We start from the raw sequence: 23,327 nt of genomic DNA on the forward strand, positions 1-23,327 counted from the left end.
TGAACACTTTGTTGCCTTGAATCTTTTTTTTTTTAGAAATGTATTATTGTCACATACTGATCTGCTTTGTGTTGTGGACTGGACCATTGGGAAAACTCAGTGGAATTTCAAGTTATTTTACATGAAAATATAGGCTAGCATATATTGTGAACAGGATAAGGCTTCCTTCCTTTTTAAAGATTCTGCAGACATGCCTCAGATTGTAAATGTCAGAATGTCCTTGAAGGCACCAGCACTAAGAGTTGAGAACCGCTCTTGCTTGCAGCCTCAATATTACATGATGAAAATGTAATTTAGCAATAATTGAATAGATAATGCTAATATGGTTAAATGGAAAATTATCTGCCTAAATGGAATTAAATCAAGTCAAACAGTATGCTTTTTAAATGCCATGTTGGTACAGTACAGTATGTGACACACGCAAATATGGAAGCAACCATGACATTATGAAACATTCACTCCAACATCGGAGGAAGAAAAGTGAAAAGAGAGAATCACCTCACCTCAAGGAAGCTGGTGTCCAATGTCTCCTCCAGCCACTAATGCAGTGATTACCCATCAGAACCAATCATATCACTGGCCAGTGATCTGTCACTCTGAAAAGTGGTGAATGGGTTAAATGTCATCGCCAATGATCTGAGACAACGCTGACGATATGGACAGGTGCCCAGCAGCAGCTTTTGGGGGAGGAGGAGGGAGTTGTGTGTTCTTGTGGAAGCGCTTGACCGCCTCTGACATTTAGAAAGCACCACCAACCAACGCATCAACGCATAGACACAGCAACATAGGGGAGCAGAGTTAGGGCATCTCATGCTGGTAGATGAGGAATAGCAGAAGAAAGTAAACATAAAGCAGCGGAGAGGAGCCGAGAATGAGGGAGGTGAGGATGAGGATAAAGAAGGGAAATGATGGTAAGCGAAATCGAGAGTAAAAAATAAGGGCAAGAGGAAGAGCAGGAGTTGGGCCGTTCTTCATTTCCTGGTTAAAAATTCAAGAGGATGAATTCTGGCTTTCACTCCTCATCCATACGTAATGAGCACGGACCGGACGATTAGAGGAGAAAATGCAAATATTTGGGCCTCATGAGTGAGGCAGGCTTACCGGTTGATCTCTGCATCAGACATCAGTCTGGCTGTTCGACCACTCACAAAAGTTAGATCTGAGGGCTTGGCTGTCTCACAGAGTGGCGGTGACTCTTCTCTGCTTCTCTTCAGTAGGCTACTCATGTAACAGCTTGGAATCACTCGGCTTAGTAATAGCAATACATTTGCATTTGCATTAAGTCTTTCAGTTTCCTGCTTCCTCCAAAAGACATAAAGCTCATGAAAGCAGGAACGTAACTGTCTGTGTTTGTCTATGTATTCCATATGTGTAACATGTATAGTATACATGCTACACATATGTATACATTGTATACCAGCTGTATCTTATTTGATGCCTGTAGTACATGCAGTTGTCACGTCATATAGTAACAGTCAAAGTACAGGAGCTGGGATGTAACAATCTGACAAAAAAAGTGATATAATTGCTGATTGAATGTAGATGTGTGTTATTGCTGGGAGTAACATCCTCAGACATATTGACAGGCCTCAACCCGTGAAGACCGAGCCACTTTATGGGCTTTTGAGGTCTGTCTTTCAACTTCTAGAACCACATGCTATGCTACGCTGCTCGGCCTCTCGGGACCACAAGGATCAATAAGAGCTATAGATAAATGCATGGAATTAAAAGCATATAAATAACAATGCAATTTTACATTAACTTCATGTGTGAGAAAGTATCCCATCTTGACATGTAAGCAACGGGTATATAACTTCTATTTGCACCACTCATCTATCATCTGGCTCGGAGCAAGTGGTGTTTTGCTTTTAATGCAGTTGTGTTTGTGTTATGGGCTTTGCTGATTCAGTGTAGCATGAAAAATCCGTCTTGGCACCAAAGTTGTTATTCAAGCAGAGTGCATGAAATTCTTCATATGTATCTTACATCAGTATGGAATTATGTTCAAGTGTTTGTGGAGTAGCTCTCCATTTCCCCTGTTTGTTTAGTGATACGCAACCCAGCAGCCCTCCATAGCTATTGTAACAGTAGTTGCCCCAAAGGAGAAACCTCTTAATTTAATGGGACCATCAGGGTTTTGTTGGGCCCTTCTTATTTCAACTCTCCTGTCACACAGTTTAGTCAAGTGTCTCGGACTCTGATGAGCTTTTAAGATCCCCTCTGGCTCAGAAAGCTGCAAATACTGTATCTTTTATATCTGCTTTGTTTATTTTTATCGAAGGTGTGCATGCCTTTAGATCCTGGCTTTTTAAAACATTTGTTAAAAGAAATAACAGAAGGTTACATTTCCAGATGGCTATTAGAGGATCAAAGTTTGAAGTGTCACCTGAAGTTAAGAATGGTTATTGAACTGATGCTAAGAATTGCAGATCGTTTTGAAGACGGGCGTGTTGCAGGATTGACTCAGACAGATCTGTAAAACCTGTAAAAGTCTTAGTCACCCACTGCCACTCGATCCCATCCCTCACTTTTTCTTTCTGCCTTTGCTCCTTTGTTTTTCTCCTCTTTGACTGTTTGTTCAAAGCTTGACTTTAGCTTGTCGGGGTGTAGAGGACAGGGCAGCCATTTCCTCAGTCAACAAAAGGACGGTCACCCAACCAGAACTGCCACGACAGACTCCTAACAGGGAGCAACAGAACAAAAAGAAGTCAGAAACAGAATCAAACGCTCAAGTTCCTACCACCCCAGGTACATTGTGAGTCACAGAGTTTGTTTCTGTGTGGATACACAGAGATTATTCTCGGGTTTACTGTATGTGCCTTAAGGACTAGTGCTAATTTTGAGAAATTAACCATGCTGCTCTGTTGCTTTGAGGTAGATGTGGAGGTTGATACCTTGTTACGTACGGAGCTACAGCATTGAGATGATTAGCTTAGTTTAGCATGAAGACAGCTACACAGTTTATCTATTGTGTTCCAAAATACAGCCAGCAATCCTCATACTTCCTAATTAACATCTAATTTGTTAAATCTATACACAAACAAAAATGTAAAGATGACCATTAGTGATTTTAGAAGGGATTGTGTGAAAAACAACTATTTGTCCACCTTGCATTTATGTGCTTTGTCTCCGTTTGTGGTGACCACAAGAAAAGAAGAGTTCCAGTACACAGCTGTGCATGAAACCACAAATTGTTGTTTTTACATTTGTAGTACTGAGTAAAGAAACAAGACAATATTAATTTGTGAGCTTCAAGGTGGTTGTTTTTCATGTCATGTTCATTTTGGGCCACTGTGGGCTACCAATAGGGCAAGACTGCTGCGGCCCCCACACAGGCTAACATACAGTATAAAGGGCCCCATTGTTATTGGGTGGCTTTCTTGCTAGCAGCATCTTTCATTTCTAACTTTGAAAGATTAGCTTAGTTTTTTCACTTTCACAAGGTTATACACAAACTAAAAAATAGGTAAGGCTGATGACAGCGCAGGCCAGTAAAAATAAAAAAGATTATACTTGGTTCACTGCCAAAAATCTAAATTGTGTGTGTTTTACAGCTAGCTTTTTATCAACTGCTTCTTTTCTTCATGTAATTCACCTTCTGAAATCTGTAGGCAGCATGTCGTCTTGGGGCCCGTTCCAATACTGCAAACAGATCCCTCTTTCTCACCTTCCTTCCTTCTTTCTCTCATTCCTCTGATCAGAATTTGAGTTGATGGGTGAAAGCAGTGTGGCGGAAAGCCCTCCGGCGTCAGCATCCATTCACATCAGATCACAGGCCCAAGGAGAGAGGAGAGAAGGGAGGAGGAGTTGAGACAGACTGGGCCTCAGCCAGAGAGCAGTGAGTCAGTCTGTGGGTAGGAGTGTGGGGATGCAGGGAGCGCAAAAAGAAATCCTGTCGAGTCATTCTGGCGTAGGATGCTCTCGTCACCTCCTGGCCCTCACAGGAATGCACTGCAGATGTGGATGCTATCGTCAATGCAGGGTGATATGATGGGAGATAATAAGAGGAGGGGGGAACATGTATACACACTCATACAACACAAATGAGACCTGATGCTCTTTTACTTGCTCATTTGTAGGATTTTTAAAGAAATTTTGTCATTGTCTCTTGATATATTTGTGTTTAGCCTAGAAACAGAGTTTTCTCAAATATTTTGGTGATTCAGGTTACCTCAGGACTGCTGATCTAGGATTATATCCCCTCAGAGACTTTTATTTCTTTTTCTCCCTTTTTCACTTTGACTTAACCTTCTAAACGTACAAACACATATATTGAAAAAACTGTGATGGTGAACCAGTGTCGGCTTTTTTACTTTAATTATAATAAAGGCACATAAGGCTGGGATCGATGTTCTGCAGGTGCACCCTGTCTGTATAGCCGAAAAATAGTGTGAAAAGTGCTGGAGAGATGTGTTGCAGAGGCAATTTTGTGTGTGTGTGCAAGTGTGTACGCAGTGTGTTATCAGATTAGATTCTTCTTAACTGAGCCCCTGTGGCTAGATTGGGGTCTCTGGCCTCTTAGATTCTCCGATTAGACTCCGCTGTCCCATCTGGAGCTTTGCCAAATGGATGCTGTATGCCACCAACTTTTGCTTGTGCTGATGTGTGTTCTGTTATTTCTACAGTGATTGGCATTTGTTAATCAACTTTTTTGTTGCTTGATAATCATTCTTATCTGCATTGTCTTTGTCTGAGAACCCATTTCCAAACAATGTCGACAGAATATCTGCCTCTCAGATACTTGTTTTAAAAGAGAGTGCTGACCGGATACGATAACAGAGGATTAACATCTGCAGCTTAGTCTATTTTACATTAATTTAGTAATTGATATCTTTGGATTAATTACATTTTTACATCATAATACAAGTCAGTGGTATTGTACAGTATGCGCCTTATTACTTTTTAGCTGCAGTGACGGCGACACACTTTGATAACAGAAACCGGATCCTTTCCTTTTTGCAAAGCATTATTGTCTAGTCAGCCATTCTGCAGTAAGCGGTCAGTGCTTTGCTGAAGGACAGTTCAATAAAAGTTGTTCACAAAAAGGAACCAGAAGGAGGCCGTTTAGCTCAAAGTTTTCAAACTGATAGTTTTAAAATGGCAGATTGCTTCATTTGTAGCAATGATCCTCTTTGATGGGAGCATCACAGAAAACCCTGTGTTGCAAATCATGAGTTTCCCCTCTCGCCAATTCATTTGCAGTGAACCATGCTCTCATACGTCTAGCCCACAGTGCAGTCAGCCTCTGAGTTGTGTGTGGCAGGCATCTGTCATGTCTGCGGCAATGTGTTTTGCCTTGAGCCTGCAAGCTAGCTGCTGCCTTTGTGTGTCGTGACCACTTGAAGCTGGAGCTTTCACCAGGAGACACGCGTGTGCAATACAAGTGTGAACACAGTGACGCACACACATAAGAGCACTTGCACAAACCTTTGTATTTGTACGCATACAATCATACACACACACGCACACACTTACAAATTGCTAGCAAATTTGTATAATTATGCTCCTGATGCTGCCACTCAGTTGGCCTCTCTCGTTCCAGCTCTCCGAGCACACACACAGATCAAGCATATTTATATGCAACATAGATTTACATACAGTATATATGTAATTACACTAATTTCAATCAGTGGCTGGGAAGCATGTATCCGTGCAAATGTATGCACACAGACACAAGCATGGTACAGGCACAGAAATAGTCATTTGCGCACGCAGTGTTTGTGTTTTCGAAAATCATCTTCCTGAAAGCTAGCACATGGACACACTCCAGCCCAACATACATAGACAAGGCACATCTGTTTGTGCAGATGGAAAAGGACATTAACTCCAGTTGACAGTCTGCCTACTGGATATAAGGACGCCACAAGTTGTCATGAAAAGTCATATTGCCCTTAGTCATCTTGCCTGGTTAAGTGAGTCTGTATGAGAGTGTGTATCGCAGTGATCAACTGCTCATGTTTCAGTAAGTCAGCTCACACTGTCTTCTAAAAAAACATGTTCATATGTGACTAATTAGCATGGGGAAATACATGCTCCCTTGGTGAGCTGGGAAATCCAGGCGACTAATTTGGCAAAGCAAATGTCGTATGAAACTGTTTTTTGCCAGAAAAGCCATGTTGCTCTCTGATGAGATTTAATAAACGAGCATGCCCAACTCCATATTGGATTAAGCCGGGTCATACTCCCAGCTGTACGTGAATGTAGGTTAGTGTGTGGTGTGTGTCAGAGTCCTGCTTTGTGAGTGTGTTTTGTGTCCTTTTTGTGCAAACTTTGGGCTGTGTGGATGAGATTTATGTCAAGGAGCCCAGTGCCTGTGCTCGGAAATATGAATATATTCATGTGTTAGAGCAGAGCATTGGGGCAGAGAGGAAAGGTGTGTGTGTGTGTGTCTCTGTGTTTGTGTCTGTGTGTAGTGTAGAAGCTGCTACTCTCAATACAGCCCTGGAGCAATAGCGTGAGATTCAGAGAAAGAGAGGCAGAGAGAGAGGGAGAGATAGAAGCTGTCTGAGCAGTAAACCACACAGGAGGGCTAGCTACCTAAAGTCACCGCAAGGACATGTTTATGCTAGCTTATGTTTTGCAGTATGTTGCATTGTCTGTTTATGCAATTGCAACATGTTCCCACAATATAACATTTTAATATGTACAACTGACATCCTTTGCCAATTATTCTTTGGAGGAAATTTCTGCCCACAGGGCTACTAAAGGTCGCCTAAGGTCAGGAGGAGATAACTGGTTAAATACTGGAAAAGTACCTGTGGCCAATCTTTAGCTTTAACTCAGCTCTTCAGTATGCAACAACAAAGACACACAATCTCTTTCTGAACTTAACCCGGTTCTTTGGCGTGCTCTTAATTGTAGAGATCTTGATCACGCTGTACTGTAGTTGCCTGTTGCCTGGGGAGGATAGATATTCTAGGGAAAACAAATGAAAAACATATTTGCTACAAAAACAAATTTGCTAATACAAGATAATTTTTTACGAGAGAGGGTTGTAGTGTAACGTAATTTGAAAAAAGTCACTGAAGCACTGGGGAAGGGGTTATTATGATCTTCCTGTAATACTACATAAGGCCTGGGCTTAAGTACAATGCCAGTTTTATTAATTTGTCTCTGTCAAGATAACATTTTAATCTGATTGTAAGAGGAAAAAATGTTTTATTTTATCTTGGAGTCATATGTTTTTTGACCTGCTCTACAGTATGTCTATATATCTGTTTTTAACAGCAGATATAACATACAGTAGATTTCAAACTTGTGTAAGTCTGTAAGAGGTGGTCTGTAGTGGAAATACTCCAGTATGTCTTTCCTGTAAATAATGAACAAAGACAGTGCTGTCACACTGTTACTGATTTATTTCCCTTCCTCCTCAGGTGGGTTTCTCAGCTGAGGAAACTTAGGGGCTTTGTGTCCGATATGCGGTTCACTGACATCCACAGGTGCAGCTCAAACCAGCGTGCCGACTCAAAAGGATCGCTGGGGGAGCTGGACGACCTTGAAATATTAACAAGTCGGATTACCAAGGTTGTACATTATTATTCCTCAGACGGATTCAGAGGTTGAATCAGAAGATGGATAAAAGGATAAAATGATGAAAAAAGGGATGAGAAGATGAATGGATAGCCACCGTTGAGGAGGGAAGGGTTTCTAACCTCTCATTAAACTTAAGTCTGATGGATGGATGAAAGGAGGAGGTTAGGGGGTTGATGATGAAAACAGGAGAATTATGGGTGTCTCATTGCCCTCATGTATCCTGTAGGTCTGCAGAGAAGCGGCTGATTGAATGACTCAAAAGTCTCTTTGGTTTGCCACTCTCATCTCCGCTGCCTCGACCTGACGGAGTGGTAAATAATCCTCTCAAAGTTTTGCATAATTTGTCTCTGGTTGTAATAGGACGTCGAGTGATTTTCAAGAAGCGCCTGACTCTCGGCTGTCTGTGTCTTTCTTCCTGGTGTGTCTGGTTTATCCTTTCTCTTCTTCTCTCTTGTCGTCTTCTATACTCCCTCTTTCTTACCCGACTAACGCTCGTCTTCTCTCCCTCTCTTTCCGCAGAATAACTTTTTGCCACCTGCCCTTCCAGAGTAAATGGTTGTACATCGGCACAGAACGGGGGAACATCCACATCGTCAACGTGGAGTCCTTTATGCTCTCAGGCTATGTCATCATGTGGAACAAAGCCATTGAACTGTGAGTGTCACTGCCCACGTGTCTCCCTCTCATTCTGCCTCCCACACATTTTGCCCTCAAAGTTCTTTGCATTGGCTCTCGTCTCTTCTCCAAATGCTGCATGATTTATATGCTGCTGAATAGTTTTTTTTTTTTGCCACACAAGGAGGGGGGTGTTCACATCCAAAGTGAATCACTGATTTGTAGATCAATATTTGAACTCTGTAGGGCTCAAACTCATATTGCCAGCACTGCAACACTGATCTCAGGGTCTATTGACTCACCTTGCAGCACTTAAGTGAGGTGAGGGATGCAGTGCAATCAGCGTTTTACCTTTCAAAAGGTTATTGTCGTTTAAATGTAAAAAAGATAAGAAAGAAATCATTAGTCAGTCTATCGTTTCCAGACACAGTATCGGACTTCAGGTAGAGAGCGACCTGTCTGCTTCGCTGTTTCAATGGAACTGTCAGCTTGACAGGCTCCATTTTGGTTCCCCGCTGTAGAGACTTAAATTATTCACTGGAGCGTTTTGCTTTACGCTCATCCCCTTCTGTGTGTGTGTATGTGTGTGTGGTAGGGAAAAGAGGAGGAGGGGTGGAGCGGGGTGGAACAGGTGTCTGCCGAGATCAGTGTACGGCACACACAGACGTCTCGTCTCGTCGACAGGGCTGCAGGGAAGGAAAGGCGAGAGTGAGTGGTGGGAGCGAGGGAGGGAGGAAGGGAAGGAGGGAGGGGAATGTATGACAAAGAGAAGACGGGAGGGGAATGGATGAGACAGGGCTTTTGCCTGGGGGGAAAAAGGACATGCAGAGAGGAAGAGTGATGGAGAGGGATGGAGTGGTGACAGAAGGATAAATGCAGGTAACAGAGGGCAGAGCAGAAGATGGCAGAGAAGAAAGGAGACGTGCAGATAAATGAGGATGGAGAGGTAGATGGAAAAGGTTTCCAATTAAAGAAAAAGGGCAGAAGAGGAAGGTAAGGAGCGATAATGATGAGATAGAGAGGAGATAAGATAGAGAGGTAGATACTGGTGTTCTTCCTGGCAAGGACAAGCTACAACTTCCACTCCTTTTTCCTTTTTTAAAAAAAACAACATTTTTTTTCACTCTCCTTTGCCTTTACAGCACCTGTCACTCCTCCTCACCCTCACCTAGACGTCAATGTGTTTTGACTACGCCCATTCACACATTCCAACAAATCACCTTTATTCCAGAGCTGTTCATGACGTGACCATGGGGCAAAGTTACTGTATCAGTATCTGGAGTGTTAGAAATAGAGGGTGGGTTGAATAAAGGGAGTTTCACCATTAGTTTCTTAGAACAAACGCAGCATGCACAGAATGTGGAATAATAATAATAATATACATGAAAATATATTTCTCTCACAGATGCACAAACAGCAGTAAGTTCATGTGCAAAGGCTCTGGGCTAACCACCAGGGGCAGATGGGGGTTAAGCATCTTGGTTGTTGCTAAAAAAGTAGATCAGTCCCATCTAAAATACAGAAGTTTATTATTATAAAATTAGAAACTGAATGTTTTGCCACTTTCACATCAAACAAAAGGTCATGCAGTCTGTAAGTGGAATTTTACATGGCCTCAATATCCCCTTCTTTAACGCTGCAAATGGCAAAAGCAGTAAACACTCACCGTGCTGCTTGTCCGAGATAATACGAATCAAAATTTCCATTTATATTTGCAATAATACAATGACATGCACTTTCAAATCGGAAGCGGTATCTGTTATAGCTTTATTGCTAATTTTAAAGTCGTAAAACTTACAGACTCTTCCCCTTTCTCAACTCTTGTTACTTTATGCTATCTCACAGGTCCAGTAAACATCTCTGCATCTGCTCTCTTCTTTGCCCTCTCCTCCATCTCCACACAGTCCACCTAAAAATAATCATTCTCCCTCCCATTGTCTCCTAATATTGTGCTCTTGCCGCCCCTAACAGCTTTGTTAAGCCACCAAACTTTCTTTGATGTGTTGTTGTTTCCGCCCCAAATAGTAGCTCTGCACAATTAGTTTGAGGAAATGAGGTTTCCATATCTTTCAGTTCAAGCCTCAATCACTCACACAGCCATTCTGCGGGATATTACGGCTTGAAGATGGCAGTGGTGCCAGGAATTGATTCTGGGATTTGTTACAGTAGCTTTCTGTTTGCATATCAGTTTGAGTGTATGAGTGTGGCTCTGTGGTTTGCTTTGATGCAGATCAGAGAGGTGTGAGGTGATTCTCTTGTTCTCCTGGGTCTCTCTGCCAGCTGTGGGCTTAGAGGAGGGTTGCTGTGCCCGTGCGAAAGCCTCTCTCTCATTGTTCTGTTCTGTTGCGAAGTTAGCACTTGATCTAAATCAACTGCAATAAGAGCTGTAACGATTAGTCCAGTGACAGAAAATTAATCAACAAAAGTGTTCATGATTGATTTGTCGTTTAACAGGCAACGACTGCGGGTTGCTGTTTCTCAAATCAGAGAAACTTCTGCAATTTAAAAAAAAAAACTTTGCTTAAAGCGAGAGCTCTGTTCTATTGTGATTGTTGTAATGAGGCTAGGATATGGTCTGCACCGGGGTCATCTTCCCTCGGGCCCTGCTATTTGGAGACAAGCTGCGGTAGCTGTGTGTGCCAGTGGCCCCAGGCCTACCCTGGCCCAGTGCTCTGTCTGTTTGTCTGACTCACACCTCTGTTCCCAAGCTACTGTACTGAGAAAGACTAATACACACACACACATATCCTGCTATAGCCAACTGTGTGGCATGGCATTATAGTTCAGTTAGGGCTGCAGGCATTAAGGACATTGCAATAAGGCCACATGTAAATCTGTGTTTGTTCACGTGACGCATAATTTGTCTATGTGTGTTTGCGCTGCACTGCATATGTAAAAATGTTTATATGTGTGTAGCTGGCAGCATCTGTGTGTGTGTGCGTTTTGATTTGATTCAGCTAGATGGTCACTGGGCACAAAGAGCCGGGGAGAAGTAGGACAGGAGTGGTAAAATGTTAACAGCTTACTATGACACATAGTTCACGTGAACATGTTAGCCCAGGGCCTCTCCTGTTCTGTCCTCTTTTATTTGCTCCCGCTCTCCCACTCAGGACCCTCAAGCTATTGTAAATACTTGTTTGAATTTTTCATGCTTCTACGTATGCTCCTGCACACTGTGGTTTTAGGCATGTGTGAATGCTGTCAGCTGGTGCTGCAGTGCACTAGGAGACTAGTGTCCCTCTGCATCAAGTATCAGACTCCAGGATCCTTGAGTTTGGGCTGCAGGTGTATAGAACCAGCACAGTGACCTTTCCTGGGGGACACAGCCTTAATCCGACACCCTGTGTAGTTAGGATGGTAATTAGTCACTTTTCTGATTCAATTTAGTTCAGTACAAAGATTTGTATCAGTAAAAGATATCATTGTTCATAAGATCCTGCCTCAGTCTTCACTCTAGTCCTGGATTTTACATTAAATATGTCTGAAGCTTGTTTAAACCTTTTTTTTTCAAGTCAGTACAAAAACTGAATCGTTGTATTTCAGTAAGGTTTAAGCCAGTGATGCTGTGCATCACAATTTGAGGCTGTCAATCAGCAATAAGAGGAGTCTCAATGCTAAATGTTACTGGTTTGGCCAGTTTCTGGATTCTGTATAAAAAATCTGTTGTGGAAATCTCCACATATGCTCACTGAGATCAGGATAGAGCAGCACAGCACAGCGTTACCCGCTGGTGTTATGTTTTTTCCCCCTAATCACACACACCAATCATGTATGATTGCCTGAAAAATCATACGTAATGATAACAAATTCCAGATATAGCATTTCGTCAGCATTAACACACACACAGTCACAGTCGACTGAGGTGACATGAGGCCACATACCGTATGGCTCTGCTGCAAACAGGCTTTTCAAGCCACGTTGCCGCGGAGACGCTGTCATGGTGACTGCGCCTCTGCTGCCTCAGAGGGTGTCACCCGTGGTGACAACAGATGTTTGGGGCTTCACCGTGCATGTGTGTTTTCAGTGCACATGCATGTCTGTGTGTGCAGTTCAGCCCTGAGTAGGTATGCTGGCTGAATACCTGTGCTTTTATTCATACATGCATGAAATCAGAAGTCAGACCCTTTTTCTGTAGTTGACATTGATGATGTCTGGTGTGTGTGTGTAAGAGGACGTGGGGGCGTGCTTTCATTGAAGACATGTTTTCAGATTCAATGAGGTGTTACTCTTCCTATTGCTTAAACATTCCCCCTGCACTGTCTACACACCCAGACACAATGGCTTTATGTTGTGTTTGTGTGCGCTCAGGTCTTTGTGTAGTTTAGTTTCTGTATTGCAATAAAGGCATCATTGAGTGGGGGGATAACTGATCTACATTCGATGCTGTAAAGGTTTATAGTAGATAGCTGTCGGGACTGGAGGAGCTAAAGACAGGAGAGTTTTCTATCAGGCATTTAATCTTAACTGTAGCAGTTCTATGTGTCTGTGTTTGACATGAAAGACCTTGAACCCATAGCTGAAATACAGGAAGAAATGATACGATAAGAATAACTAGATAAAGTATCATTTCCTGATGGAAATGCGTGTGACTGCTGAAAGCAGCTGAACGCTGTTGCAGAATTAGCAAATAGTGCAAGCAGTGATCACCATACAAATGTTTGACCAAGGTCGGACTCGAACCCACAACCTCATGGTCAATAGACTTCCACTCTGCCTCTAGGCCACAGTGCACACACAGTTGCAGAGACTGTTGTCTGTTGATGAGCTGCACTCTGTCTCACTCTGACATCAAGAAAGCTTGAGAGTCAAGCTTGAATGACTTAGAATGAAAATTTCTGTGAATTTCAGGCTGAGAGCAGCAGTTTCAACATGAAGCAAGTTATCAGAAGTCAACAGAGGACAAGTGTGGCTACAAAACTGGAGAAAATAATTTGTCTAGAGTTTAATTTGCAGAAAAAGTTAAATATTTTAAAAAGTATAAATAGTTCAAAAGAGAAAAGTAATGCTGATAAAGTTCAAAAAAAGCTGCACGTTTTGATATATGAATTGTTGAAATAGCACAACACCTAACACACTAACCATATGGCCACAGAGAACCTGAGTTACAATGAGCTTTATACTATGAGGAATCAAAGACTGTCCAATGACAGCTGAATAATTGGAATCAAAAGTCAAGCAATGAAGTGAAAAGACTGAGGCAGGAATTGAACCCATGACCATATGATCACTAAACCTTTACTCTGCCACTCAGCTACAGAGAGCACACTGCTTTCAAAACTGTTGTCATTCATTGTAATGTGATGATGTGCTGCAAACTGGTGTGAGTAATCAAGGAGATAACAAACACCTGTAACCAATTGAAGGCGGGGGAGGAGAGCAGAATTCAACATAACATAACAAGAGTTCTTCCCTTGGATTCGAACCAGTGCCCTGAGGGTTGGCAGGCATCTACCCTAACCCCTACACTACAGTGGAGTTGTGAAGAAGATAGGTTGAGACTTTGATGAATGTGAGATTTTTTGTGAAAAAGTTAAATATTTTAAAAAGTATAAATAGTTAAAAAGAGAAAAGTAATGCCGATAAAGTTCAAAAAAAGCTGCACGTTTTGATATATGAATTGTTGAAATAGCACAAAGTATGAAGGACTAGAAGAAGACCGTAAAAAGGCGGAAGAAAATGGCCAAACAGAAGAACAATAGTGTGACTGCTTCAGCAGTCACACTAACAAGTATGCATAGAAAACATGCACTTATAAACTCACATACCCAAATGTTTCTGTCCCTGAAGCCCTTTTTACTCTGTATGCAAAACGCAGAGTTATTAGCAGTACGCAGGCAGAAATGTGTGGTCACAGGAGCGTGCTGAAGTAGTTAAGCAGGCGTGTGTGTGTGTGTGTGTGTGTGTGTGTGTGTGTGTGTGGGTGGGTGGGTGGGTGGCTGGGTTTGTGTGTTTGTGTTTGTGAGTATGGATGATTTTTGGGAGCCTGTCTGCGCTCTGCCCATCCTGCCTCTGTTGCCATGGTGATTCCTTTATCTCCAAACCTGAACGTGTATTTGCGGACTTTGTGAATATGTTCACGTCAGATTAATTTACTGTATAACAACAGGTTTTTTATTTTTTATTTAAACAAAACAGATTTGTTATGGAGTCTCACAGGGGAACATAAAATCCTGAAACAAGAGGAAAGAAACCAAGTGGGACCGGCGAGTGAGCCTTTTATGCATACAAGTTGCATTTTGTAATTCAGATGGAGGGTAATTGTCACGGGTGTATGTTTTCCAAGTGGGGCTTGGTGTTAAGATGTGTTTTAATTGTGCCGTCATGCAAATGTGCGTGTGTACATGTGCGTTGTGCTCTGGACGGCTGTTAGCAGAGAGACAGGCAGTGAACAGGGATTAGATAAATCAACAGCTCCAGCTGCAGCAGAGCTTAGGTAATAAGGCTCCAGCACTAACAGGCTAAATATAGAGACAACTGACTGACTCCCTGCCTGCCCACTAACTGCTACCTTCCAACACATACACACACGCGCACAGACAGAACATAACTGAACAGACGGGGTTAATATTCACCCCCTAATAATTGATTTCCATCCAAAATATGTTTTTCATCATCTGCATGCCCTGCCCTCTGCCGACTGACGATGGATAAAAGCGTTGCTAAATACGTGGGCCTAAAACAGACATTACTTACATTCGGTTGCAGCTCTTTCCTCATCCTCTCCTTGTCAGGCATCCCTGCCCTTTCTCCCTGGTTTGGGGGTTACGTTTCAGGCTCTAATAGTCACTCTTTTTTTTTTTTTTTCAGCCGTGACCTTCTCTGGCGCTCCTCAGCCCACATCGTATCTTTAAGGCAGGGCAGGTTAGGTAAAATTCTGCAGCCACGTGGCGCAGAGAGAGGAGATTTGACATAAGGCTGTCTAGAGGGTAAAGCATAGACAGGAGGGGGAGAGGGGGGGCGGGGGGGGGGCAGCCGAGCATTTTGTGCCATCGTCTTCGCTGACATGCAAATGGTCACACACACACACACACACACACACATGCACCGACACGCTGGCACATACACATGGCCATTGGGGACTGTCTGGCCTGGCAGAGCCATCCATCACAACCTTGAGTGAGCTTATGTCTTTGAACAGCCTTTTAAAACCTTGGAGTGATTGGCAGCTCTGTCCTCCCTAGTGGATCTCTTCCTCAGGTTCAAAGACACTTGCGTCCCACCTTAACCCTCTTCATATCACTGTGCGATGGGACTGAACTGTACCCTATGTCTGTGAGCTTGTTTTGATTGTTACCATGTCTCAAAGAGAAAATCTATTTGTCTCTTCCTTTGTCTTCCCTTACATTCTGTTCCTCTCATCAGGTCCTCCAAGGCTCACCCTGGACCAGTTGTCCATATAAGTGACAACCCAATGGACGAAGGAAAGGTAAACAATGACTTTTTTTTGTCTGAGATAACAATATTTTGTCGTGTTGCAGCGAACCAAACAAATGTTAAATGGAAATTCAGGGCAATTACATAACAGTTCTGCCCTGTGAAGGTTATGTTTACATTCAGTGTTTCTCACCAAAATATATGTTAGGTCTTACAATCTCCTCCAAGAACATTTGAGCTTTTATCTTTTCAGATATTTTAACTACAGTATGCCTAAGTTTTCTTCTTCACTGCCTGTGTTCATGCATCACTACTACTCAGCAGAGTAAACCATCCATGTGCATGCACATGATATAAACAAACCTGGGACCCACTCACAAAAAAACAAAACAAACCAAAAAACACTTCATAGTGCAACTAATTGTAAAAAAAAAACAAATGTTCCAACCAGTAGGCATTCAGGTCAGTTTTTAACATGAAAGATTATTTCAATAAAATGCCCACACTTTTTACTCTGTTTCTGTACCTGCAGCACACCTTGTTTAGCTTTCAATTGGTCATTTCCATTGCACAGTTAAAATATGGCCTGTAATGTGCATTTGATATGCTTTTGTGATACATATTAGAATTTTCAATTATCCAGACTATGTGTTATTTCTATAAATAAGTTTTCAAAATCATAAAAGAAAGTCTTACTCCATATAAGTTCTAAAAAAAAAAAAATATCCTTGCATTTTCTGTTACCATCTCTTGTGAACCCAGGTGGGCAGGTTTCTCCCTGAGCCACTGGCATCTACTTACACCTGACTTCCTTTCATGCTGTGCGTGAATGTCAAATGTATTACTTCTTTTTCTGCCCATGATGGGGTCTATTCTATCTCCTCTCTGTCATCTCTGCTACCTATCTCACTGACTGCCTGTCGCTCTTCCTTTTCCAGCTTATAATTGGATTTGAGTCTGGGATCGTGGTCCTGTGGGATCTGAAATCAAAGAAGGCCGACTATCGCTACACTTACGATGAGGTAGGCAAATCCCCCTATTTCCTTTTCTTCTCTAACCACTTTCAGTCACTTCCCCTCCCCGCCACTTCTGATGTACAGAGGATCTTTCAATACAGAAACTGGGAATTAAATCACATATTCATGAGCCGCTCCGATGCCGTTGTGCATGTGTACGAGTTTATTCCTAGAACAAACCCAGAGCTAGAGATAGTTTACTACAGCTGACAAGGCTTGAGAGTTGAGCATGTTTATGTAGATGACATATTGTACACTGTACGTACAGTGCACACACTTCTTCAGGAGTAAGTCTTTTCTCTCATTTGTGTTTTAAAACTGATGATGGAACAAAAAGAGAGTGCTGACTGGGAATTAATAGGACTTTCTACTTCCTGTGGGGTAGAAGGTGACAGGGCTGTCTTTATGGCTGCTCTAATGTGTTGTTTAATGAAGATAAAGCTTTGGTTTACTGGAGAGTTTTTTATAGCAAGTTTTGGGCAAACTTGCTTACTCTATTTGAGCAATCTAGCAGCAAGAAGAATGAGGAAGCTGGTCAAAGTAATTTCTCAATATTAGCTGTTGGAAATGTGAAATAGTAGTATTTTGCAAAATCTCACATTCAGTCTATTTTGTCGGTGCCTCTGTTTTTTGCAGTAGGGCCACTTGCAAAGAAGAGCTCATGAAATGCATTTTTTTAACAGTGTTATGATTTATACAGAACAGCACCATGTGTTCCTGTCTCATGAATGAAGTTGCAAGGTTGCATAATGATTTTTACTTGCATATTATGGTTGTAGAAAGGGCAACTTCATTCCGTGAAAGGTCTACCTCTTTTTTTAAGGCACTGAGTCATGTGGTTTTATTGGCTTCCCCAGAGGCAACAGTGTGTGTGTGTGTGTGTGTGTGCGCATCTATAAATAAAACAATAAATAAAACACAGTGTCAGAGGCAGCTCACATTCTCTCTGGATCTGGCATGTGTCATAGCAAGGGTGTGTTTTGGTAATTTAGCCAGACTGTGGTACAGTATATTGATAAAATCTGTATTTCCTCTCATAATACATTACCTACATCCATTACAGTTAACATCATAATCAATATATATCACTGTCCAAGCTGTCTGTGATCCGTTGCACTCCATGCCTTATTTCCACATCCAGTTTCTGTGTATGGATTGTTTCATTATGTATTATGAGGGTGATGTAATGTGTGCCAGATTGTGGGTTCTTGGTACTTTTGGAGTTGGATGTCAAAGAAATGTAGCCAAAATACAAACACAGCAAATGTATGTGTTGGTCGTGCTCTTTCCAAGCAAAGCCTGACCTTTCATAACCCATAGTTTACAATATCAGTGGAAATTTAATATGACTACGAGTAGGAGAGCTCATTCATAAACTTGTTATGGAGGCTTAAGCCAGTTGAATGGCTTTTAGGCACCAATGTGCACACTCAAACACACACAGTCATCATGTACGTGGTCATACAGTGAGGTCCATAGTGCTGCGACAAAGAGCCAAACCACCTGTATAAGACAATTAGATAGTTGCAACGCTCACGCTGGTTCTCACCTCACCGTCAACGCTGCGGTGCTGTAAGCACGCTGAGATAACAAGACTCACTGAGGTCTTCATAGACATAAAAATTAGAGTGTTTTGTGCGTTCGCTGTCTCTCTCACTCTTCCTGTCTCTGTATTTGCTCTGTCTCCCTCTCTCCTCTCAGATAAGCTAATATCCTCCCGCAGCTCCTAGGGCATTACAGCTCTAGTATTGAATCTCCCAAGGGAGCTCATCTCCTCTATCCAAACCCCTACAGTTACACCTCTCCAGAGACTGGGGTTGAGTGGGTGGGAATTTACCAATGGTGGGGTGGGGTGGGTAACTGCTTTGCATTTCACTCACGATGGTTTAGACTGACGACGCAATGGAGCCTGCAGCACACAAGCGCTTTGTCATCTCTTTTGTTATGTCTTGGGGTTATTCTCCTGGTGGAAAATCCCAGCGTCAGATATCTTTAAAGTTTAATTTGGCCCCAGACCAGCCCTGAAGGGCACTGGAGACAATTCCTGGGTTCTGCTGTGCTGCATCACTAGTGAAATGTGGTTATGATTTGCTCCATGACTTTTTTTAATAGTACTGTTGTGGACAATGTTGTAGCCAACACCGATTAAATGGACTGAGGAGAGAGTGCCATTGGGAGATGAACACGCCAGTGGCTTTGTGGTGGGAAAGAGTTGGAATTATAGACAAAATGTTGATTTCCATCCATCCATCCATCCATCCATCCATCCATTAGCTATACTGCTTATCCATGCAAGGTAGGGGGGCCTGGAGCCAATCCCAGCTGACATTTTGCCAGGGCGGGGTACATCCTGGAGCAGTTGCCATTCTATCTCTCTGCAACATATAGAGACAAACAACCTCACTTGCTCTTTACTTAATATAATGCACTTAAAATTTCCAAGATTTGATGCTATGTAGGCTACGTACTCGATTTTCATATGCAATTGTAGGCACTATTTTATAGCTGTGTTGATTTTACGATGAGCAAGAATGTTCTGGTCTTCATCTGTGTATCAACAATATATCAATACATACCGTATTTCTGCAGATTTATGAGCTGAAATCAATCATGTTAATTGGGAGTGATGACAGAGACAGTGAGGGCTGAATGATATCCCAACATTGAGAGGGTTGCTATGGAAACATGGGGCTAATTTGATGTAAAGATGGAGATGATTTACTTTCCTGGGCTGATTTCTGTCATTAAGCATACATTTATGTACCATTAATTATAGGTAATTTGTAATGCATGGATTAGCTGGCATTTGCCGTCATTCACTGACATTGTGCGTACGTGCAAACTCCATCTCTGTAAAACCTCTGCAAACAATACTGCTGTGTGAAATAACTTTTTACAGCTATCAAATCCATTGTGAGCTTTATTCTTCCCGTTGTGCACCCTTTTCCCTGCTGTGTGCTTTCATTCAAACACTATTTGCCTAGGAGCTCGCCCGCCACGTATCAAAGTTGTCGACTGAAATGAACAAGAAAAGGTTTCCTTCTTCTTCTTTTCAGTAGCAGAGTTAAGTCAGCAGACCATGCAGTGATGGATTCAGACTTTGGAATAAGCATGGCGTAAAGCACATTTTAGTTTTGATGGAAGTTCGTGAATGTTTAAATAAGTGAGAGGCACTCTGCGAATTTCAAAGGATAGACATAAGCGGTGGGCTGGTCGCTGTATTCTCGGTGCATTTGTGACAATTTTTGCAAACTTCCTCACAGAACGACAGCAAGTGGAGTGTGCGCATAAGGGAAGTAATGAAATTGTTTTGACTAAAATGAAAGCAGCTGTTTGACTGCGGAAATGTCAACAAATTGGAGGAACTTAACCTGGCCTTCAGACAACAATGAAATTTTCTGGCAGAGTGCAGACGACAGACGTACAGCACAGAAGATAAAACTTGTGTTTTTACAAGCTCTCAGAGAGCTGAGAGAGCATGACTTCCACTTTGTGTCTTTCACTGGATTGTCTATTATTAGGTGTGGATCAGCAATATGGGTTTCCAGTGAGTGTTAGCCAGAGAGCATCCGTCACCCTGACCCTGCGCCACTCTGCTCCGCCTGACTCAACACCTTAGTCTGAGTCTGGCCCTGATGAATGGCTGGAGTTCCTACACTTCCCTCCTGTTTATCTCCCCTTGCTCACTCAGTGCTTTGTATCTTTTTTGAATGGATTGCTTGGAAATGAAATCATGGCCAACTTTCTTTTATTTTCATGTCAAAGGCGTAAACACAAATCCAATTATTCAGCAGTTGGTGCTCAAAAACTCTGGATCTAATTTGCAGAAACTGTTGGGAACCTTTGGAGAGACTGTGGCAACCATAACGTATTTGTGTATACATCTAAGTATACACAAATGCAACTCACAGCATGGTGTGTAAAATCTGCAGCAAAACACAAAAACTGGGGTGAATTGTTTGCTTTTATTTGTGTAGGAGCAAGGCACTGCTCTCTGGGCTATCACTGAACACTGAATGCCATCAGTAACATAATAAAAGGTTTAAAGTAATTCCCACAGCCACTGCACATTAATTACATTAATTTCCAAGCGATTGATCATTCGAAACAGTTTCAGCTACTTCAGCTATGGGAAAATTTGTGTTATCACCATATGTAACGTGTTAATGATGCACCTGACAGCATTGTGAAAGCTGGATGCAGATTTAGTCAGATAAAACAATTTGTCCTCAACTAATTGGTAGCACTTATTCAACTTAGTGAATGAGTGATGTCCATATAGGACAGTGCATTACCAGAACCTATACTCTTTTTGGTAGACAGCTCAGTTGACTGTTTGATATGTCCTTGTGCTGTGAATCCCTTCCATCTGGTTGTCCAATAAGATTAAAAATAAATGGTACAAATAATTTGCCAACTCAAGACAGAAGCCTGGCTTCGTTAGGAAGCATTTTCTGTCCCAGACCTGTTGTGAATACAGACATAACTGAACTATTCATAGCTGATGGATCATTTGTCAAGTCTGGCACAATATCCATTAGTGGGATAGAATATCACTCTTTATATGATGGTCAGTCTCTGTGGGGCTCTATCCATCACGATCGACAGGATGTTACTCTTCATAATACTAATGTCACAGGAGTCCTTCTTGGGCAAAAAAAAAGGAAAACTGAGGTGTTAATTTTGTTGCGTCTGATCCATAAAGCTGGAGATCATATTTTTAACAATGCTAGACACTCTGTGGAGCCAACACTTTACTCAAGAGTGAAATATTGGATTGCATTAATAGTCTCTTGCTATCAGCACAATTTCTTCGCCAAGAGAAACAAGCTAGTGCTAATCAAAATATCCTGTTGTCACAATTATCATAGCAAACCTTAAAAATAGCAGTCTCTTGTCACTATATTTCAAACCAAATGCTAACATGAGTAGTACGCAAATACATGGCTACAATGTCCATTACATTTTTTTTTAACCAAATTAAAATGAAAAGTTTAGTATGTTATCAAGCTAAAATCTGAACAATAGCAAGAATTAGCAACTGCTGGCTGCACACTGCACAGCATATGCAAAGTGCCTTTAGCTAAATACTAACATGCTCACACTAAAAGCAAACGCATGGTGATGCTGATGGGAATATAGTTTTACAATAATTTAATCAAAATCAAAGAGTTGGCCATCAAAATTCTGGGTTTATGGTAGTGGGATCATGATAATCCCATTAGCCTCTGAATAAAAGTTCTTGAAATCTCTCTGTCTACGGTTTCACTGGTCTCATGATCACAAGTTTTCTTGTTTATCAGTGGCAGTGGATTAAAGCAGTAGCCTAATGACTTGAGGAATCTGTCTGACTTCGATTGCAATGAATTTCACAAAGTAAAATCAGGGACATCTTGGTTGTACTTTAACATAATAACAACATTACATTTTTTGCTCCTATCATAACAGATGATAGTGCATCATCTTTTCTAATAGAGCAAAAGTCTTAATTGGTAAATTGAAGCTCATAGGGGGCTCTTTGTCTCTTTCAGGGCTTATATAATAACCACACGACAAAAACAGAAACAGAATGGATTTCATGTTCCAAAACAAAAAGATTTCTCCATGGAAATCACTGTTGACATACTCGCCCTCAAATGCTTATTTTTTAGATTAAGCCTTTTTTGGTTGAATGTTTTTCTACTGGAGCGGGGTTACCATTGCTGTGGGAGCTTGTGTGTGTGTTTGTGTGGAAGTGTGTGAGGCACTTCAGGGCTAAGCTGTCTTTGTGCCCCAGTGTGAGACAATGTTGGCAGAAGCTATTCTAATTAGGGCTGTGATATGCATGTTTATGTGTACGTCTATTTTGCTTCAGCAATCTCTGTTTGTGTGTGTGTCTCTCTTTTGTTGTGTGTGCGTGAGAGAGATTCTAATAAATGTTGACTGAATTCTCTCATCCCCCAAAGACCAATCTGTGAAAACTGACCTGATATAATAAATCATGAAATTAGTCTTTTTAATTGGTATTGTTTGAAATGATGAGTACCATGTGTTTCAATTACCCTACTCATTTTCCAATTAAGCTCAGTGCATTGTTCCCTCTTGGGACTGTCACAGTGAACAATGCACTGATAGATTTCTGGAGCTCAATCTCTCCTTGTCAACTCATCTGAATAGAAAGTCTGACCAAAGTGTGATAACTTTTAGCATTTAACATTTTCTCGAATGTCTCAAGATCAAATCCTTCATCTCGGCTGCAGTCAGCATGGAGGAAACACATCTAAGACCCTCTCTCTGCCAGTATCCAAACATCTCTTCTTTATTGAAACGTCATGTATAAATAAAATTGGAACAAAGATGCAGGATCAAACACTTCATGCCGGTGGTGAACCCAGATCCCCAAGTATGTCTAATTATAAAGTACGTCTTACACAGTCAAGGATAAATCGCTACAGTTCCAGAGTGTGGGATGCTAAAAATTTTTACAGACTCGGAAATTTGTTCACAGTGCATTCACGACGCCTGCGGGAACTACGTCCGCACCACCTGGCACTTCATACTGGTGAATCACTTCTGGCAACAAATCATTGACAAACTATCTTTTCTTCTAAGACATGGCATCCCACAGTCTCTGCTCCTTTTGCTCACAAGGACACACACCTGCCACCAGCTTAAATCAGACACCTAAGCAATTACTCACCATGCCTCTCATTTCTAAGAAAAACAATCATTGTGGATAGCAAATTGGAAAACTCTTTGAGGTAGTAAGAGGGAATGAGTCATTTACCTGCGTAACAAGATAACTTTAGT

General features: G+C 41.8%; 1 protein-coding gene across 4 annotated transcripts in view; it reads left to right on the forward strand.

The window, feature by feature from the left end:
- The window catches only part of stxbp5a (syntaxin binding protein 5a (tomosyn)), an 87,643-nt gene that overhangs the window by 38,085 nt on the left and 26,231 nt on the right, over positions 1-23,327 (forward strand). For all 4 annotated transcript variants that reach the window (XM_085771664.1, XM_085771662.1, XM_085771663.1 and 1 more), the window contains 3 exons: positions 8,053-8,187; positions 15,511-15,574; positions 16,461-16,544. In XM_085771664.1, coding sequence (XP_085627790.1) covers positions 8,053-8,187; positions 15,511-15,574; positions 16,461-16,544 — 283 coding nt within the window. The remainder of the gene's footprint in view (positions 1-8,052; positions 8,188-15,510; positions 15,575-16,460; positions 16,545-23,327) is intronic.

Source organism: Trachurus japonicus, chromosome 24 (assembly GCF_045865225.1).
Source record: "Trachurus japonicus isolate A0001 chromosome 24, Traja_1.0".
In the NCBI taxonomy this organism is placed as follows: Eukaryota; Metazoa; Chordata; class Actinopteri; order Carangiformes; family Carangidae; genus Trachurus; species Trachurus japonicus.